The sequence below is a fragment of the Bombina bombina genome, chromosome 5 (assembly GCF_027579735.1).
Source record: "Bombina bombina isolate aBomBom1 chromosome 5, aBomBom1.pri, whole genome shotgun sequence".
Classification (NCBI taxonomy): Eukaryota; Metazoa; Chordata; class Amphibia; order Anura; family Bombinatoridae; genus Bombina; species Bombina bombina.
Genome location: NC_069503.1, coordinates 538,020,677 through 538,042,073, shown reverse-complemented (window position 1 = coordinate 538,042,073; position 21,397 = coordinate 538,020,677). Strand labels below are relative to the sequence as shown.

At 36.4% G+C, this 21,397-nt stretch overlaps 1 protein-coding gene across 1 annotated transcript in view; it reads right to left on the bottom strand.

Annotated features, from left to right (window-relative positions):
- The window catches only part of ERP44 (endoplasmic reticulum protein 44), an 88,227-nt gene extending 67,713 nt beyond the window's left edge, over positions 1-20,514 (bottom strand). The window contains exon 1 of the mRNA XM_053714475.1: positions 20,365-20,514. Within this exon, the coding sequence (XP_053570450.1) occupies positions 20,365-20,421 (57 nt within the window). The 5' untranslated portion in view covers positions 20,422-20,514. The remainder of the gene's footprint in view (positions 1-20,364) is intronic.
- Between the last annotated feature and the right edge of the window lie 883 nt (positions 20,515-21,397).

Below are 21,397 nucleotides of genomic sequence, written 5' to 3'. Positions count from 1 at the left end.
ATAGAGAAACACCAGAACCCAGTGCCTCTCTATTACGCAATATTACAGTTTGACATGTAAAAAAAAAAAAAAAAAAATGTAACTTTTTTTTTTAAATAAAATTCTCTATTTGTTTTTCATTTGGCCAAAATGGCAGGTGCGGCACTGCCTCACCTGCCTCCAATGAGTGCACGTCACTGGTGCAAACCACAGACCCTCCCCCATGCAAGCTGTAGTTCTTTAATATTTTTATGGAAGAAAACTAACAACAAAATTGTCAAAATGTATCATCTTTGCAGGCAGACAGTTACAGTTTTGCAAGCAGTGAACTTGTGTTCTCCTGCAATCGCCAATTGCAATGCTGCATTGTGTAGCGAAATGTAACATTGCACAAGAGTTTTATTGTGCCATGCTGTCCTCTGCTTCTGTGTAACCAATTGCACAAGAGCAGGGCATGTCAATCACCCTGGATGTGTGAGTGTCGGGGGTTACTGATCTCACCATCTCTAATGTGGCAGAGGGACAAACGTTTTAGCTTAATAAATACGAGGCAGCAGACTCACTCATGCAAACCTGCTCCGCATAGCCTAAAAAGCTGTGAATGCAGCTTAATAAATCTACCCCAATGTGTGCTCATGTAATCCTGCAGTTTGCGTTTCTTCTATGTTCAGCTAGTGAAATGAGCATAATTACTGTGCTATTTCCTAAAGAGAAACCCAAAGACAAATGATCATTATGTACTATCACACCACAGACAGAATTAGATTAAAACAAATAAATAGAAATATAAAACGAAAAATAGCAGCACTTTAAATTGCTCTACAATATAGTTGATTGCCTATAAAGAGACTTGTCTTGCTAGGGGACTATTGATAAATGTGTGTCAATAGAATTATGCTTGTTCATCTAGGGGAATTATCCATGTGACAGTACAGATGCTCCTGACAATAAACAGATGGATCCTGGAGTTCTATGTTAACATAAATGGATCTGGCAATACAATGTGTGATTGGCTATATTCCCCAAGCCTAGCTTACAGAAACAATGTGATAAGATGAGGTAAGCGCTAGGTACATGCGAGGGGATACCGTTACACTATAATTAAAGTAACATTGTACACTAGATTTTTCTTTGCATAAATGTTTTGTAGATGATCCATTTACATAGCCGATAAAGTTTTTTGTAACAATATATAGTTTCGCTTATTTTGAAATAACATTGTGCTGATTTTCAGATGCCTAACCAAGCCCCAAAAGTTTTAGGAGAATACCGACGTATACCTACTCCAGCTTGCTCCTGTTTGTGTAAAGCAATGATTTTCAAACTTTTTTTTGCCATGGCACACTTTTTTACATTAACAAAATCCTGCGGCACACCACCATCCAAAATTTTACAAAATCACACATTGTAGCCTAATACAGCATATATATATATATATATATATATATATAAACAAGCAAAATTTAATAAAATATGTCACACTGTTGACAGTCTGCGTGGCTCACCTGAGGATCTCTCACGGCACACTGGTGTAAAGGGTCTTTTCATATGCAGAGGAAGGGGGTGGGGGAGTGTCTTATTTCACTGGGTGTTCCAGGCAACCTAATCAAAAGTGCTAAACTGGGAGCTTCTAAGTAAGTTTTTAAAAGGTTTTATATTGGATTTTTATATCAGTATCTGTGCATATTATTCATTATAGTAGTGTCTATTACATGCAGTTATATGAAAATTGGTGTACACTGTCCCTTTAAATTAGAATAAATGTAATGCATTAAAGAAGGGTTCTTCAAACCAGGGGTCAATGACCCATTACTGGGCAACACACACTATGTTTACTGGGTCGCTACTTGTGTGTGTGTTGTGTGTGTTATATGTGTGATATGATAGTGAGTAGTGTGTGTTATTACTTTTACAACACTTTCAAGTTTAACTACAAATCAGGTGTAAAGTTGCACATATTTTACTCACTTTGCCACAAATTTCAGCTGTCTTGTTTATTACTTGGGAAATGTTCAGACCAAGCATAAAAATAGGGTGACGAAGGTATGTGCTATCACTGCAGTGAGTCATATGGGGGGGGGGGGGGGGGGGAAGTTTGAAAAACCCTGCATTATATGGGTCAGTAAAGTCAAAATAAACTTAGATGGATTGGACAGAGCATAACATTTTAAACAACATTCTAATTTTGCTTAGTTCTCTTGGTATCCTTTGTTAAAGAGTAATTATAGGTGAGCTCAGGAGCGTGCACGTGTCCTTGTAAGAAAGAGCAAAACAATGTTATACACAGTTGCAAACTCTGTTGCCATAGAGTGTCTATAGTAGTCTACGGCATCTGTGTTTGTAACTGTGTATAAGATTATTTTAAACATTCTTGCAAACACTGTTGTCAGATGGCTAAGGACACGTGTGCGCTTCTGAGCTCAACTCGGATTACTCTTTAACAAAAAACACAAAAAGAACTAAGCAAAATTGACAACAGAAATAAACAGCAAAGTTGTTTAAAATGGCATGCTCTATTCAATCCATTTAAGTTTAATTTTTACTTTACTCTCCCTTTAAGTAACAGTATGTGTTATTTTGTGCAGTGCTATAAAATATAATACTTTTTAAAAAGGGATATTAAACACGTTTAAAGGGAAATTAAACACTTTGAGATGGTAATATAAAATGATAAATTGTATATATATAAAACAACTCTGCAATATACTTTCATTATTTATTTTGGCCTCTTTGCCTGTAATTCCATTCTGAAATTGTGAGCTTTTCAGTTCCTGTTAGAAATGGAAGTGCAGAACACTGTTAAATCCAGCACAACCATTGGCTGCACACTCTAGTGACCTATTTATAACTGTCTCTAATTGGCCACAGCAGAGAAGGTAACACAAGTTACAATATGGCAGCTCCCAGTGTTTTATAGACACTAAAACTTTACACTTATTTTGTCACTTTTTAAACAACTAATGAAACTTTAAAAAATACATCTACATGTTAGTCATGGACTAATCTTTTCTTTGAATGCATCATTCTATCTAGCATGTATTTGGTGTTTAATGTCCCTTTAAGATAGTAAAATAGATTGCAATATAAAGTAGTTATTTGGAGAATTAAAAAAACTGCTATATATTTTCATTAATTTATTTTATCCCCTTTGTTCTGTAATTTAATTCTGAAAATTGTGGCCTTTCCAAATCCTATTAAAAGTGAAAATGCAGATTCCTGACTTAAAGGGACAGTATACACCAATTTCTGTATAACTGCATGTAATAGACACTACTATAAAGAAGAATATGCAGATACTGATATAAAATCCAGTATAAAACCTTTTAAAAACATAATTAGAAGCTCCCAGTTTAGCTCTGTTAATGTGGTTAGGCTGGGACACCGACTGAAAGTGGCTGAGAAAGCAGGAAGAACAGACCCCGCCCCCCCCCCTTTCCATATGAAAAGACCCATTACACAAACAGGAGCAAGCAGGAATATGCAGACTTGAGTCTACGTCTGATACTTTGGGGCTTGACTAGGAGTCTGAAAATCACCACAAAAACCGCAGATTGGCTATATAAATGGATCATCTACAAAACATTTATGCAAAGAAAGATCTAGTGTACATTGTCCCTTTACCACTGCTATATTCCACGTAGTAATTGGTTACTAGGCATGTGCATTTGGCATTCGTTATATAAACAAATAGCAGCATTCGGCTTATTCGGAGATGAGGCCATATTTGGCATTTGTTTATACAAATGAATGCTAAATGCACATGCCTATTTGTCACACACTATATAACTGTCCCTTAAAGGGCTGATCAGTAAAGGAAAGCCAGGTTAAAACAGGGCTCGAAAAACCCAGGTGCCAGGGAGCCACTGGTGTATTAAACAATTAGGCCCCAGTAGCCCCAAGAAACCAATGGGTGCCCCCCACTTCCAGTTGCCACCAGCTGCATCTACAATTTAGCTGGGTACAGCCGTTTCCTTTTCAGGCTTAGTAGTTCTTAAATATGAATAAAACTGTTATTGGGTTATTATACACACACACACACACACACATACATACATATATACACACACATACATATATATACATATATAAAATAGTTTTTGATCTCTTAGAAATGGTCAAACAAATCCATCAAGCTCTGGGTTACAAAACAACTAATATAATGTTTAAAAAACATCTGCATATTGTTCTTAGGCTAAACTTTGCTTTGAACACATCATTCTATGAAGCATTTGTTGAGTATGTAATGTCCCTTGAAATCAGATGTAATACTGCCCCTCCCACAGGCTTATGAAAGTGTGATTCAGCTCTGCATAGCTAATTAGATAGGCAATACAGCGTCTAACTGCCAGCACCACCCTGCTGTTGAGGAAGAAATAAAAAGGCTGCGCAAGCAAGAAAGAACAAGGGGCAAAAATACCATTTACAAACCATTTTCTGAACTGGTTTTTTTTAAAAAATAAGAGAAAAAAAAAAACTTTACTGACCCTTTTATACACCCTCCCATGATCCTTTAAATTAAACCAAATTTTAATTTTTAAAAAATGCTTTTCTGAATTGAAAGTTAAAGGCATTAAAATGCAATATATGGTAAGAACATAGTATAAAGTTTTCTTTTCGTTTTGTAGGAGATGAAAAACTAAACAAGCTCAACACACTCTGTACATATAAACCTTCACTACCATCATTTAATGTGCAATACGCCCTATAATGCATAAATTATAGGATGCTTCAACTCATGGATTCAACCTTTTCTACGCCCTTAAAATGATATAATATCTAGATCACTGGTTTTCAATCCTGTCCTCAAACCTCCCTAACAGGTCAGATTCTCAGGATATCTGAACTGGAGCACAGGTGAAATAATCATCTGAGTAGTAAACATGGTTATTTTACCTGCTCTCACCTAAAGTAATCCTAAAAATATGGCCGGTTAGGAAGGCTGAGGACAGGTTTGAAAACCAGTGATGTAGACTTAAAGGGACAGTCTAGTCGAAACTAAACTTTCACGATTCAGATATGGCATATAAATTTAAACAATTTACATTTATCATCAATTTTGCTTTGTTCTCTTGGTATTCTTAGTTGAAAGCTAAACCTAGGAAGGCTCATATGCCAATTTCTTAGCCCTTAAAGGCCGCCTCTTATCTGAATGCATTTTGACAGTTTTTCACAACTAGAGGGCGTTAGGTCATGTGTACTATATATATATATATATATATATATATATATATATATATATATATATATATATATATATATATATATATATATATATAACATTGTGCTCATGCCCGTGGAGTTACCCAGGAGTCAGCACTGATTGGCTAAAATGCAAGTCTGTCAAAAGAACTTTTTTTTTTACTACACATTCAAACTGGAAAACTAACGGAGATGATAAACTGAGTAGGTGGGCAACAGTTTTTGTTAAATACCCAAAATGGGCATTAGATGGATCACTTACTCTATATTGTTAGAGCATGTAATTTTACAACCCTGCATATCTATGTATTTAACCCCCAGACTTAGACATAAAAAAAGTAGAGCTCCGGAGCCGCAGAGAACTGCTGGTCCCAAGCAAACATGTCCAGTGACTGAATCACCATCAGTCGCACAACCCAGCTTTGCGACTGACTAATCGTCTCTTTCCACTTGTGAATGGCAGTACTCTGCAGCTTTCATGCTGTGTGTTTAATATCTTATCGACTACAACGTACCCTGCATACAATTAAAAAAAAAACAACTTTCTAATTTACTTCATATCTAATTTCCTTTGTTCTTTTGGTATCCTTTGTTGAAAAGCATACCTAGGTAGGCGCAGGAGCTAGCTTCGGATTGGTGGCTGCACATATTTGCCTCTTATCATTGGCTTACTGATGTGTTCAACTAGCTTCCAATACTGCATTGCTGCTCCTTCAATAACGGATACCATGAGAATGAAGCTAAATCGATAATAGAAATAAATCGGAAAGTTGTTTCAAATTGTACGCTCTATATGAATCACAAGTTTCATGTCCCTTTAATCTCTCTAAAGTGTGAAATACACAGCTAAACACATAGCAAGTTAGGATCAACAGTGTAAAAATGAATTTTGCATTAGTATGCCCTTTAAAAGGACGGTAAACACCATATAATTACAAGACATTTATTTTATCTTCCTATATAATAAACAATTTAACATCATGTTTGCTGCTATTAATTTTAAACAGCAAAACCCCAGCCACCACTTGCTTTATTTGGAACAAGGCTGGAGATGATGAAATTAGTTATCTTAGTATAAAGTGCATTGTTTTGTAGTCCTTATCTGTTAAAGCCCCAATTAGGGTAGCATTGAGCCATGCTTTTGCAGTATTATTAGAAAAGCTACAATTTTCCAAGCTAAATTACATAAAAAAGGCTTCAAAATAAATCATGAATCTACTACAAAGCCATTAATTTAAGCATAACTAAACATTTTATATTAAATTCTCAAGGTGTTCACTGTCCCTTTAAGAGCTCTAAAAGTAAAATAATAAAGCAACAAGAGTATCTAAACTAAGGCAATGATAAAAAGTGGCAGGTTTAGGAAACTGATTCTCTTAATCAGTTTCCTAAACCTGCCACGTTTTTATCATTGCCTTAGTTTAGATACTCTTGTTGCTTTATTATTTTACTTTTGGAGCTCTTTAAGGGACAGTAAAAACCTTGAGAATTTAATATAAAATGTTTAGTTATGCTTAAATTAATGGAAATGTAAGAATTAAAAATAAAAAAACAAAAAAACAGCAAACTGTGCATACTTATTGCACTGGGCAGATAAAAAAAGTGTCCTTGATTAAAGGGACACTGAATCCAAAATGTTTCTTTTGTGATTCAGATAGAGCATACAATTTTAAGCAACTTTCTAATTTACTCCTATTATCAAATGTTCTTCATTCTCTTGGTATGGTTATTTGAAAAGCAAGAATGTAAGTTTAGATGCCGGCCCATTTTTGGTGAACAAACTGGGTTGTCCTTGCTGATTGGACACCACTAATAAACAAGTGCTGTCCATGGTTCTGAACCAAAAAATTGCTGGCTCCTTCGCTTAGATGCCTTCTTTTTCAAATAAAGATAGCAAGAGAACGAAGAAAAATTGATAATAGGAGTAAATTAGAAAGTTGCTTGAAATCGCATGCTCTATCTGACAATTAAGATGCCAGAAAGACCTTTTTTTTTGTTTTTTTAAATTGCAGATTTAATTTGTGGGGTTGTAAAATAGTTAGTGTCACCAACATAGATGCATGTTTCAAACTAATCAATTTAAGAAGGATCAAAAAAGGAATTTGAGAAAAAATTTTTTTAGAACAGATCTATATGGACTAGGGTTGCACCGATACCATTTTTTTTTTTTTTTAAAGACCGAGTACAAGTACCGATACTTTTCTTTAAATATTCGCTGATACCAATTACGATACTTTTTTTATGTCATGTGACAGTGTCACAAGCAAAACTAATGATTTAAGATAGCTTATTTATAATTATGAAGAACTGTGCTTGTTGTCACAAAGTTGTAAAAACTCGAAGAAATTTCACAGAACACGTTTATAAATAAAAATATTGCATTAAAATATATTCATAATAACAACAATCAATAACAAATGTAATATTACAACCAACCAAAAGTGCAATACAGTAAAAAAAATACCAGTGCACTGTTTAAACATGGGGAACAACACGATGGGCTAACTTACATTTGACTGTTGAGTTGGAAATGTGAACAGAGCATTGGTAAAGCTTACATATCAAATGTAATCTAAATCTAGTCCTATTATTGTAAGATGTGTGTTCATAGGAATTAACTTATTTTTTTCTATGAACACTCTTCATGCAATTATATAAGCTAAGGATGTTCCTCAGAGTACAGTATGTTTTGAGCATAATTATGCAAGATAAGAACTAGCAGTATAACAGGCAATCTAGTAATTACAATAATTTTTCAAAGGTTAGTAGCAAGTTCTTTTTAAGGAACAGAAGCATCTCTGTATGTTCAGCTATACGTCTGTTTCTGCTATCAGTAATGTCATTTGATGCTAAGCTGAACAGTCTTTCGCTTTCAGCGCTACTGCATGGGGCAGAAAGATCATTTTGGGCCATTTTAGCCAGAGCTGGAAATCTCATTTATTAACTGCCCAGTACTTCAGGGGTTTGTCTGAACGAGGTACAGTGATCTCTCTTACAATAATACAATACAGCAATTTGTATTGGCAGAACAGAAGTGAACCATTTTTAGTTGAGTCTCCACTACAGCTTAAAATGAAATGGGAACATGCAGTTTGAAAAAACTCCACAAGCTAGCGTATGGGTAGGAAGTGGAGGTATCGGTTTAAGTATCGATGCCTTTGCATGAGTACAAGTACTCATGCAAATACTTGGTACCGGCACCGATACCGATACTAGTATCGGTGCAACCCTAATCTGGACAACATTGTTAAAGCCAAACTCAAAGAGGATATGTAGAACTTTGATTAAAGGGATATTGAAAAAAAAAAGCATTAATATAAAGAGTAGACTTTAAACACTAATTTTTTTGACATGAACGATGAAATTCCTCAGCACGTTCATTGGTTGGTACAGATGTTCATTATACCTGTCAGCCAATCAGCATTAATTGGAAGTACCCTTCAGCCAAAGAGCATCAGCATGAAGTGGACAACTGATACTGCCATATTCTTCAGGCAAGATGACATACTAAAATGCCGAGCTTTCATATGCCTATCGGAATGTTTTGGAGTAGTGTTCCTTTATTCTTGTCAAGAACACCAGATCAAGATAGCAAATGCGTTTTGACAAATTACATGTTTTTGCTGCACTTAAAGAGACATTTAAATTAAACTTTCATGGTTTTATATAGCACATGCTTTTCAATTTATTTCTGTTATCAATTTTACTTTGTTCTATTAGTAACCACCGCTTGAAAGCATACCTAGGTAGGCTCAGAAGCAGCGTGCACTTCTAGGAACTAGCTATTGGTTGTTGGCTGCACACAACATAGCAATAATAAATTGCTCAAACACGTTCCAGTTGTTGCACTTCTTTATAGAGGTCATTTTCTCAGGTGTGTGGATTACATGAGCTGCGGGGGGGGGGGGGGGGCTAAGATGAGGAACAGAGTTCTCTTGGGGGGTTAGAGAATTTATCTGCATAGTACTGAAAGTTTCAGATGTTTAGAGGCATAAACGGAATAGAAATAATGTAAAATCTGGGCAAGAAGTGTTGAGAGAATGAAAACTGGTATGGTAAATAACAGCAACGTATAGAAGGACAGAGGAGCTGGATATTGTGCATCTCAAATGATAATGTCACAGAGGGAGGGCTAGAAAATAGAGACAACAGCATAGGAAACAAAATGTTACCACAAAATGTATTTCTAGCAGCGCTTGACACATCTGTTTAAAAATTAGTAGCCAGTAAGAATATTTAGGAGTCAGGCATGTTTTTAGCAGACAGACAGTTGGAATTGTATATAGATATATGAAGGATAACCCAAAAGGTTAGGAGCCAGGGGTGAAATTCTAGGAGCCAGTGGCTCCCCGGCTCCTGGGTTTGTTGAGCCCTGGCATAGAGGTTATGTCAGAATGAGTGAGTCTGGTTTCAGTGAAGGCTAATGCAACAGGGTAGAACAATTCCTGAGAGATAATCACTGGTAATGGTAGGAGAGATGGAGGCTGAAGTAGGAGTAAGGTAATATTTTGGGAGTAAATTCTCCCTGACTCCAGGGATTTCTTTCCACCCTCTCAGGAAAACAGAAATACAATGACATCACAGTGGTGGAGTTTGAGTTAGAACAAGTTGTTTTTCCATAACTAATATGTTAGAAAGCTGGTGATATATTAATATTATATGAATTGAGACAGACACAGTCTTTATTTAGGAGCCAGGGAAGTAAATTTGTCACAAATAACATCTCATGAGCCACAGATCCATGGAATTGTAAAGATTTGGTGTAAACTTTAATTTGCTAATGGGAGCTCTATTGTTATTTTAAAGACTTGCAGCAGTTACTTACCTTTGATAATTTAAACAATATCCGGAAATACTTACCTTGATCCTGATGTTTTAGCAAGGGAAATCTCAGTTGACTTTATAGCAGCATTGCTCTTACTTAGCAAAAATGTAGTTACTAGTTAGACACTATTTTTATACCATATTTGTATGGCGGTAAAGCCGAACTCATATACAATTTAATGTCTAACGTGCATGGGAGTTATGGTTGCTAACATATACCCACTTATGTAACATGACCTCTTTTATGTAATTAACGCTGTGAACACAGCTCATAACATCTGATCCCAGAGGCAGAATTTTTCCTTACTTACTGCGATGAGAATTTTTTAGTGAAAAAAATTCTGCAGGTCATTTTGAAATAACATTCAATTTAAATTTTGTTATTTTTAAAAAAATGTTTCTTGAATAAATTTGTTTCCTTTTCTCTTGCTCTAACATCACAAGGTAGAAATGTAGAAATAAAAAGGTGCATTGCTCACAAGAACATCTTACATTTAGAAGTCACAGCTTTGCAGGCTAGGAATGGCTAGGTGCGGGGTTCAAAATCCCAGAGAGCCAGTCACAAATTGCTTTGCAGCGGTGCTCCACATTTAACTGTTCTCTTCAAACAGCACTTTACCCTGGATGCACTGTGTTAAGAAAAACCTACACAGTGCAGCCAGAGCAAAGCTCTGTTTGAAGAGAACTGTCTAATGTGGAGCAGTGCTGCAAAGTGTAAGTACTAACAGATCTTGCATGTGTCCCATTCTTTCTGCAGACATGCTGCATTTTCTGCGATGACATCTCAGATCACAGCATGTTCTGCCTTGGGGCATCTAATCACTAGACTGTTAGTTAACTCCAATCTCATAATAGTACCTTCAGATCTATATATTAACACGGATTCCATATTAATATCACTGTATCTATTTAGACTGGTGGCAACAGTGTTTTTTTTTTGTTTTGTTTTTTAAAAAAGCTGAATGAGATACTTTGTGAATAATTTCTTTAACAATAATATCATGTATTTAAAACTACCACTAGTGTATAACAAGTGGCTATGGGGCATATTTATCAAGCTCCGTATGGAGCTTGATGCCCCTTGTTTCCCGGGACACTTCAGGCTCGCCGGAAACAGAAGTTATGAAGCAGTGGTCTAAAGACTGCTGCTCCATAACCTGTCCGCCTGCTCTGAGGCGGCGGACAGAAATCAACCCAATCAAATACGATTGGGTTAATTGACACCACCTGCTAGCGGCCGATTGGCCGCAAATCTGCAGGGGGCGGCATTGCACCAGCAGTTCACAAGAACTGCTGGTGCAATGATAAATGCTGACAGCGTATGTTGTCGGCTTTTATCGATGTGCAGCAGACATGATACGCTACTTCGTATCATGTCCGCTCGCACATTGATAAATATGCCCCTATATCTACTCGGATAGATGCATTTCCCTAATCTGTGGGAAATAGTGATCATAAACAACTAACAGTCAGTACTCTATTACTTTAGTGGATAATAGTTTCCTTACATTGGAGTGGGGCATTTTGTTGTAGCAGCCTTTCCCAGACTCAAGCTGCCTGTCATATATGTTATTGTATTCCCATGCTATCTGGGTTGATATAATTTATGTCAATTAACTGCCAGCATTTTAGTTTTAAACATTGTACTAATAAAGTTTTACGTTTTAATTTTTTTTATGACGCACACGCATATATGTCATAACATGATCGTTTGGGTCTCATATGAGTGCTTATAAGTATCAACTTTTTTGTTCAGTTCCTTTAGCTGAAATCAGTTAATCATTTGATACATAGCACCTTACAACCACTGTATATACTGTGTTACAAGGCCAGTTTAATTTAAACAGAACGGTAACAGACCCTAATACAACAGAAGTGGTGCCATCAATTTCTTTTCCAAAAAGAGTTTCATGACCTTTAGCAGGGGTCGACAAATCGGTTTAAAATTTAGGAGCCAGTAAGAATATTTAGAAGCCAGTCATGCTTTTGGGAGATAGACAGTGGTATTTGCATATAGATATATGGAGAATAACCCCAAAAAGTTAGGAGCCACAGGTAAAATTTTAGGAGCCAGTGGCTCCATGGCTACTGAATGTGTCAAGCCCTGACCTAAAGATCCAATATATCAAAGGCTTGTTTCAGTAGATATATGCATTGAGGCCAATTTAACAAAATGTCTTGCAGACCTGATCTGACAGCGCGGATCAGGTCCGCAAGACATTGCTGAATGCGGAGAGCAATACGCTCTCCGTATTCAGCATTGTACCAGCAGCTCACAAGAGCTGCTGGTGCAACGCCGCCCCCTGCTGACTCGCAGCCAATCGGCCGCCAGCAGGGAGGTGTCAATCAACCCGATCGTATTTGATTGGGTTGAATTGCGGCGATTCCTGTCCACCTCATCAGAGCAGGCAGACAGGGTTATGGAGCAGCGGTCTTTAGACTGCTGCTTCAAAACTGCCGTTTCTGGCGAGTCTGAAACACGGGCCGTCAAGCTCCGTTCGGAGCTTGATAGATAGGCCACAATGTTTCCATTTCTCTGAGAGAATCCTATTATACTCAACAAATCTTATACAACTCCTGAATGGATTGCTTAATGGAATGCTGATAAGAATGGTATATGTTTTAGATATCACTTTACCCAGTATTTGGGACTGTCCCAAGATTCAAAGATTATGGAATAGGGTGAATTTCTGGATCAATAACTTTAAAAAAAAAAAAAAAAAAGTTATTTACAAATTGATTGGATTTTACACACATTTGTGGATTTGTACTTTGTCTTTTTTCTGAAAATGAAAAAAATATATATACAAAAAAAAACAACAAACAAAACGAAACACCAGGTTGATAAATACATCAATACTGGGTCGAAATCTAATATTAAAAACCTGGAAATCTAAACAGAGTCCCAACATGGCTGAAATTGTAAACCTGATGCATAAACAATTTATGACCAATATAAAAAAATAAATTTATGTTCAGAGAAACAAGTAAAAAATGTCCTCTCTAATTGGGCTGAATGTATTAAATCTCTCCCTAGACAAACCCAACTGCAAATTGTATATACTTTTCACAATTTACCGTTTTTAATAATAAGATCATCAAGAGTACCTATCCAGTATTTTGGTGAAATCTGCCTTCTTCCTCCTCTAATGATTACATTTTTTTTTCTAAAAAAATTGAAAAACTGTGACAATGTATATGTATCATGTTGTTGTAGAAGTGCTTTGGTTTGCCATGTTTGGTTGATGATATTTCTGTTGGTATATTGGATAATATGTTTATTTTATCATTGAGAGAAAAAGGTTATTCTTGGACTTACGTGGGGCACTTATTTGCTGAGGTGAGCTGAATTTCTGGTCCTTTAATTTTTTAAGTGATCTTTGTATCACATACAAAGCTGTTAATTTGAATACTGTTATATTGTTTTTCTTTTTACTGTGTAAACATTGTCTCAAAATTATAAAAAAAAAAATAAGATTAGATCTGTTAAAGTATAATACAGTTTGATTCAATTAACCTGGCATTAAAATCCTTAAAGGGACAGTATATATCAATTTTCATATAACTGCATGTAATAGACACTACTATAAAGAAGACTATGCACAGATACTGATATAAAAATCCAGTATAAAACCATTTAAAAACTTACTTAGAAGCTCCCTGTTTAGCTCTGTTAAAAAAAGTTAGGTGGAACACCCACTCTGAAAGTGGTTCTATAGCAAAATGAGCAGACCCCCCCCCCCCCTCTGCACATGAAGATTCTTTACACCAGTGTTTTTCAACCAGTGTGCCGTGGCACACTAGTGTGCCGTGAGAGATCCTCAGGTGTGCCACGGCAGACTGACAACAGTGTGACATATTTTTAAACTTTGCTTGTTTTTTACTCCCAGTGCAGGGGTAGTTTGTAGGAGGCATGGCATAACAGCACAATACATACAGTATGTGTGTGTTTGTGTGTATGTGTATATATATATATGCTGTATTAGGCTACAATGTGTGATTTTTTTTTAAATTTTGGGATGGTGGTGTGCCACAGGATTTTTTAATGTAAAAAAGTGTGCCACGGCAAAAAAAAAGGTTAAAAATCACTGCTTTACACAAACAGGAGCAAGCTGGAGTAGGTATACATCAGTATTCTCCTAAAACTTTAAGGCTTGGTTAGGAGTCTGAAAAACAGTGCAATGTTAATTAAAAATAAGCAAAACTCTACTTTTTAAAAAAAAAAAACAAAAAAAAAAACCCTGTATAGGCTATATAAATGGTTAATCTACAAAACATTTATGCAAAGAAAAAGTCCCTTTAATGTGAGCTCAAGGCTCTAGTCCACTGCCCTCTTAGCATGAGAAAAAAACATTACTTTTAATATGCACACTGAGGCACCAGCTCCTACTGAGCATGTGCAAGAGTTCACAGTAAATCTAACTCATATATATATATATATATATATATATATATATATATATATATATATATATATATATATATATAAATAGACACACACAACTGAACCTACCTTTGAAAATGTGTCAGAAAAAAAATCTAGTGCTTTTACTGTGTCTTTTTACTATGCAATTGTTGCTTACGCAATTCTACTGTATCTACTACACCTTTAAAATGGGACATTAAACACTTTAAGATGGTAATATAAAATGATAAATAGTAAATACCAAAAAACAAACTGCGATATACCTTCATAATTTTTTGTTTTTTTGCCCCCCTTTTCCTACAATTCCATACTGAAATAGTGAGCTTTTCAGTTCCTGTTAGAAACGGAAGTGCCAGAACATATCCATGGGCTGCACACTCTAGCGACCTATTTATAACTGTCCCTAATTGGCCACAGCAGAGAAGGTAACCTAAGTTACAACATGGCAGCTCCCATTGATTTATAGACACTAAAATTTTACACTGATTTTGTCTATGTTTAAACAGCTTATGAAACTTTAAGAGATACATCTTTATGTTATTCTAACACTAATCCTTTGAATGCTCAAGTCTATCTAACATTTATTTAGTTTGTAATGTCCCTTTGACTATGTCCCTTGCAGGGGTTAAAAACAGCTATATGTAAGCAATAGTGCAATACTAAAACCTTCTATTAGCAGTGTTTGGTGATATGAGGATCTGGCCAGCCCCTAAATTTTAAACAAAATTGCCAAGTACCTATGTATGCTACACGTTAATACTAAGAAAACAAGAAGGGACTTGTTTATATATTGTTTTACATTTTCAACTAACAATGTGATTTAATGAGTTTTAATTTGAATGTACAACGATCTTCCTAAAACATGCATATTTTGAATAAGCCACAAAACTGCTAAAAAATAAATAATAATTAGCAGCTTCCCGAATTTCTCAGGTACAATAATTCAACCTGCATAAAAACTGCACAAGAAACAAGGAGTTCACAAACCCAAGTGATGTTAAATTATGGATATAATTTGAATTCATTTATTTATTTTTTGTAAACTGGGGCTTTTTGTATTCTTATGTATACGATACAGTAAAAGTAAACTTGACCATATCAAATCCACTAAACCAGGGAGATTACATATTTAGCAATCAACCATTTGGTTGCAATAACCTGAAGCTTTACAGGAGTTGCCCTCACTCACTCCGAGATTATTGCAGAGCACACTCCCCCTGTACTAATTGGTACTTCCGGATAAACACCCGGCTTGGCTTCCCTGGCTTCCTGGATATTGGCCAATCACATTGAGCCACAACACGAATGTCCGGGGTTGTAATTGGTAGAGAGCACGGGGTTTGTTACGTCACCACAAAACACCGGCTGCACTACTAGAACTATATAGAACGCACCTTAGCTGCTGGGCAAGTACCGTGATATATTCATTCCAACGCACATAAACAGGATAATGTAACCCATTAATCACTAGTGACCCACACAATAACGCCAAGGTTAAAGCACTCGGTGTCATGACGAACTGTAGCTACAAAAGGCTAACAAAAAAGAACTTAACCTTATAATACAGAATGAGTAACAAGCTAAGTGTAAATAAACTATGTACGAACTCGGCAATAATTACAGTGTTATTGGGAAATAGATGACTGGCTCCAACAATTATAAAATCATTCTAAATATATGCTCTTTGTTAACACAGGATATATATATATATATATATATATATATATATATATATATATATATATATATATATATATATATATATATATATAGTGTGTGTGTGTGTCCTGTGTTAACAAAGAGCATATATTTAGAATGATTTTAGAATTGTGTTATACACACACACAATGTTAATTCGTCTTATCTACTTTTTTAAGTTCAACTAGCTCTTAAATTAATAAATTACAACTGAATGTAAAACTTTTTTTTAAAAAAAAGTTTTACTCCCTGTATGCTGCTTTTGTGGTATGAACTGAATCCAAAATATTATATATATATATATATATATATATATATATATATATATATATATATAAAAACACGGAAGGGAAAGGGAACTTCACTCTCATACTGGACCGGGTACACATCCCATGACCCTGCAACATGCTCAGCCCTGGGTGCCACTGGCACTCACAGGAAGCTGTGCTGCTCCCAGAGTCACAGGCAGTTAACCCCAGTCAGGTCTGGGTGCAAGAACCATAGGGAAAATTACAAAACAAATTAATACAACACACAGAGAAAACCCAGCACTCACTTACAAGCTCACAGCTAAGATTTAAAAGCAAAAATGGAAAGGTTAGTTACCGCATCTGGCCAAATGGGACAAGCCCAGGCACCTCGTCAAGGTCCTCTCTGGGAGCAGCACAGCTTCCTGTGAGTGCCAGTGGCACCCAGGGCTGAGCATGTTGCAGGGTCATGGGATGTGTACCCGGTCTAGTATGAGAGTGCAGTTCCCTTCCGTGTTTTGTATATGTCTTGGGTGATTACATATTCCTGTGCACCCTTCCCTTGTTCCCAGTTTGTTTGGATTTGAAAGCTTGCATTGTGTGGCTGTTTTAGGGTCCCAGGTATTGGAAAGGACCTTGACGAGGTGCCTGGGCTTGTCCCATTTGGCCAGATGCGGTAACTAACCTTTCCATTTTTGCTTTTAAATCTTAGCTGTGAGCTTGTAAGTGAGTGCTGGGTTTTCTCTGAGTGTTTTATATATATATATATATATATATATATATATTATTTTTATTTTTCCTCTCTGTATGTATGTAATTTTATAAAAAACGTTCCTCAGTCTCCACTTTAAAACTTGAGGTTTTAAAATCAGTTCCGAAATCGAAGCAATATTTTAGATGGACTTTAATTGATCATGTCTAATGAAGATGCGTTGTAACTTACACTTTAATCAAGCCGTGTCATTCTTATTCCCTGTGCTCACACCACCTACTTTTTTGTCAGCTAACAGTTTGAACTGTTCTCCAATCAGCACTCTAACTACAAAAAAAGTGCCATACGGCTAGAGTGCTAATTGGAGAACAGTTCAAACCGTTAGCTCACAACGAAATATGAATCTTGAAGTGGGCAGCTGGAGCATAGGGATATTAGAATGGCACGGCTAGATTAAAAGTACATTGCAGTGCATCTTTATTAGAAGTGATCAATTAAAGTCTCTGTAAAATGTCGGTTAGAATCCGGACCTGATTTTAAAACATGTAAAGTTTACCATCACTTTAATGCAGAATTTAGTACAAATCTCCTCCAGTATGCTTATTTTTTTCACTTTAACTAGTAGATTATCAACTTCCTTGTTCAATTTACTAAATTCAACTTTTTTTTTTCAAATTAAAGCTTCATCAACCTTGTTCACAAATAAAACATCTAATACTTAAACAAGATTCTCTTGTATTTTACAGTGCTCAGTTACTGTGATAATTACCATTTATTTAAGCCTATAATGCAATTACTTTACACATGACCATTTCCCCACAACAGTCTAAGTATTGTGTGTGTAATTGACATACCTGTTTTAACAGTGCTGGCTTCTTAAACGGCTAGTTATGTTAGCCTCTAACTAAGCTTTAACCTGAGGGCTGTTACTTCTTATAAAGTAGAAGCACTTAAAGTGATGGTTAACTTAACCCTGCAGTCTTTAATTCTTCAGCTGTAATGAAGATGCGCTATAACTTATTTTTTAATCAAGTGGTTCTATTCTAATACCCAACACTCTGGCTGCCCACTTCAAAAGTATTTTTTTTTGGTGAGCTAATGGTTTGAACTGTTCTCCAATCAACGATCGAGGCCTATGGCACTTTTATTGTAGCTAGAGCACTGATTGGAGAACATTTCAAACCTTAAAGGGACAGTCAACACTAAAAGTTTACTAATTTGGATTTGGTGGTTAATGTCCTTTTAATTTTCCTGCAGCCCACGGATAATGTATACATAGTTATAGTTTACATTCAAAATCACTTAGTTTGCAGCCTCCAGCTGAATTGAAATGGCCGCCAGACACTTCCTCTTCGTAACATAATCATCACCCAAGGCTTTGTGGAAAGGAATTATCTCCGTGTCGAGCAAGACGTTTTATGCTCGTGCACGGTAGTTTGTGCATGCCCAGTGTCTTGAAATCGACAAGGGGGCCTTTTGTAAACCCGGAACCGAACATGTGCAAACTACCGTTCACAAGCATGAAACGTCTTGCTTGACAGAGAGAATTCCTTTCCACAAAGCCTTGGGTGATGATTACGCCACGAAGAGGAGGAATCGGACGGCCATTTCAAATTGGCCAGAGGCTGCAAACTAAGGGATTTTGAAAGAAAACTATGTATACATTATCTGTGGGCTACAGTAAGAGTAAAAAGACATTAACCACTAAATCCAAATAAGTAAGTAAATATTTAGTGTTGACTGTCCCTTTAAACTCAACAAACAAAAATTACTTTTGAAGTGGGGTATTCGTATTTCAGCGATACATTAAAAAGTTATAGTGCATCCTCATTACAACTGATGAACTAAACTCCACATAAAATATCGCTAACATTCCGGATCTGCTCATCCATAGGGAAACGTTAACCATCACTTTAACCCATTTATGCCATTAGGACGTTCCATGCTGTCCTAACAGTGCTGGGCTTTAACGCCATTAGGACGGAATGGAACCATTACCATATAAGGTGTCCTGCTGCTTCCCCCTTTGACGAAGGCAATGATCAGCCTGTGGGGGGGGTGTTTAGCAGCTTAGGCAGTCCCCCATGATCCGATCCCGGCCTTGAAATCACGCGATAGCTTTGATGATCATGTGATTTTATTTTTACTAATAGTGTTTACATCGGAACGTACTATTATTCCGCCATGAAGGGGTTAATTAAACTTTATCTATAAAAAAATGTGACAGTAATATAAAGACTGGTATAACAATGAGAACAAGTTGCAAAACGTGTCACTTCCTTCACTATTCAGCCACAATACTTGCAGAGAAGTAACAAAATATCAATCTAAACAAATCAGTGTTCATTCATGTCAGATCTCATGTTACCATCAAATCCCAACAGAATAACTTGCTAAATTGAGAGCATAATTATCAAGACACAAAACCACATGCAAATGTCAATACAGTGAAGTTCTGGGGGGGGGGGTTGTGTGCATAAACATACATAGTGTATTATTATCCAAATAATCATCTCGTATAGTAGATGTTAATGCATCATTAGGAAACTAAAAAGTGAGACAGAATATTGAGGCACATGAGTAAAGTTTTATATATAGATATAAAAGAGCTGTCAAATCTGTCTATGTCTGACAAATCCCCAAAAGTCAGGAAGTACATTTCCTCTACTAATTTACTTATGACTTATTAATTTTCTGGATTAGTAATATATCTACAGTTTTCACCCTTGCTTGCTGGGTCATCATCAGAGTTTGTGGTCAACTCCACAATATTTGTGAACAATCTATAACACACCCTATAAATCAACAGACTCGAATAAAGTCAAAGTAAAATAATTGGCTATTCTTGTTAATAGAGAATTAGACTCAATTACAGTAATATAATTTTCGTGGCATGTTTAATGTATTGCTATTATAGCAAATGAAGATGTATCTGTATTAGTTTTGCTTTATTGACTAATTTTAATCACCAAGTGAAAATGAATTTGATACATGGTCACTATGGTAAGCAGGAAAAAAGGACAAGTAATAGAGCATGGGGTGGTAACCTTCATGTACTGTAGTATAGTAACTATGATTATAAATACAAAAGCTATTTAAGATGCTTTCACTGGTGATCTACAATACAGCAAACATCTAAACTATAAACAACAGGTTAATAAGATGGCAGGGGAATGGTGGGGGGCAAGTATGATACAAATTAAATGAGTTGTGGGCAATGTCCAGCGGGCAAACCCTGTTGGCAGATTATGGGCAGAAAGAGTACGCAGATCACTTACTAGCAACACTAGCACGCAAGCCGGATCGGAGAGGGGGAGGAAGATGGCGTGTTTCATGGTCACTGATGCGGGACTCCCCAGGTAAAGCTACCGGGCTTCGAGGTTGCAGCTTCGATCCCACAGCGGAGAAGGAGGTCCTCCCGGAAGCGGCTTCACCAGTAGGGCACTTCCGAATTCTCGCAGAGAATACTGGGAACTGTAGTCCATAAACAGTGAAGCATCGTTTGAGAGCAGACTGAGTTTGTAAGTCATGGGCAAATGATACAATACATATAAATGTTCTATAGGTGAAACGTTTGTGTGTATTCACCAGGGGGTTAGTTAACACACAATAAAAAGTTGTTAGACACGGGATCAGAATAGTTTATTGTCACTTAGAGGCTAGACATTATGATTATCAATCAAAAGATCGAATAAATAGATGTTAAAATATGTAAATACTAGTTGACAAGCCTGCCCAGAGGGCAGACTATTTGTTAAATATGCAACCCCCCAAGCTACAAAAAATAAAAAAGTAAAAATACAGAAAAAAATAAACAAATCTTTCCAAAATAATAAAATTAAACCTAAACTAATACCCCTACTAAACCCCCCTCAATATAAAAACACCTCCTAATCTAATACTAAACTACCAACAGCCCTTAAAAGGACTTTTTTGTAGGGCATTGCCCTAAAGAAATCTCTTTTACAATAAAAATAAACAAAGTCCCCCCTAACAGTAAAATCCCCCACCCACCAAACCCCCCAAAATAAAAACCTAACACTAATAAACCTAAACTACCCAAAAGGGCATTCAGCTCTTTTTGAAATTGCCCAATGAACCCTAATCTTAAAAAACACCCCCCCCCCCCATTAAAAAAAATCTAACACTAAAGCCCCAAATAGGTACTCACGGTTTCAGAAGTACGGCAGAGAAGGGGTTCTTTCAGGCGGATCCATCATCTTCATCCACAGCGAAGGCGGAGCGGTCTTCCCAGATGTGGCAATTCTCGGCGGTGGTCCTCGGCTATATGGAGGCTCCTCTTCATCTGAT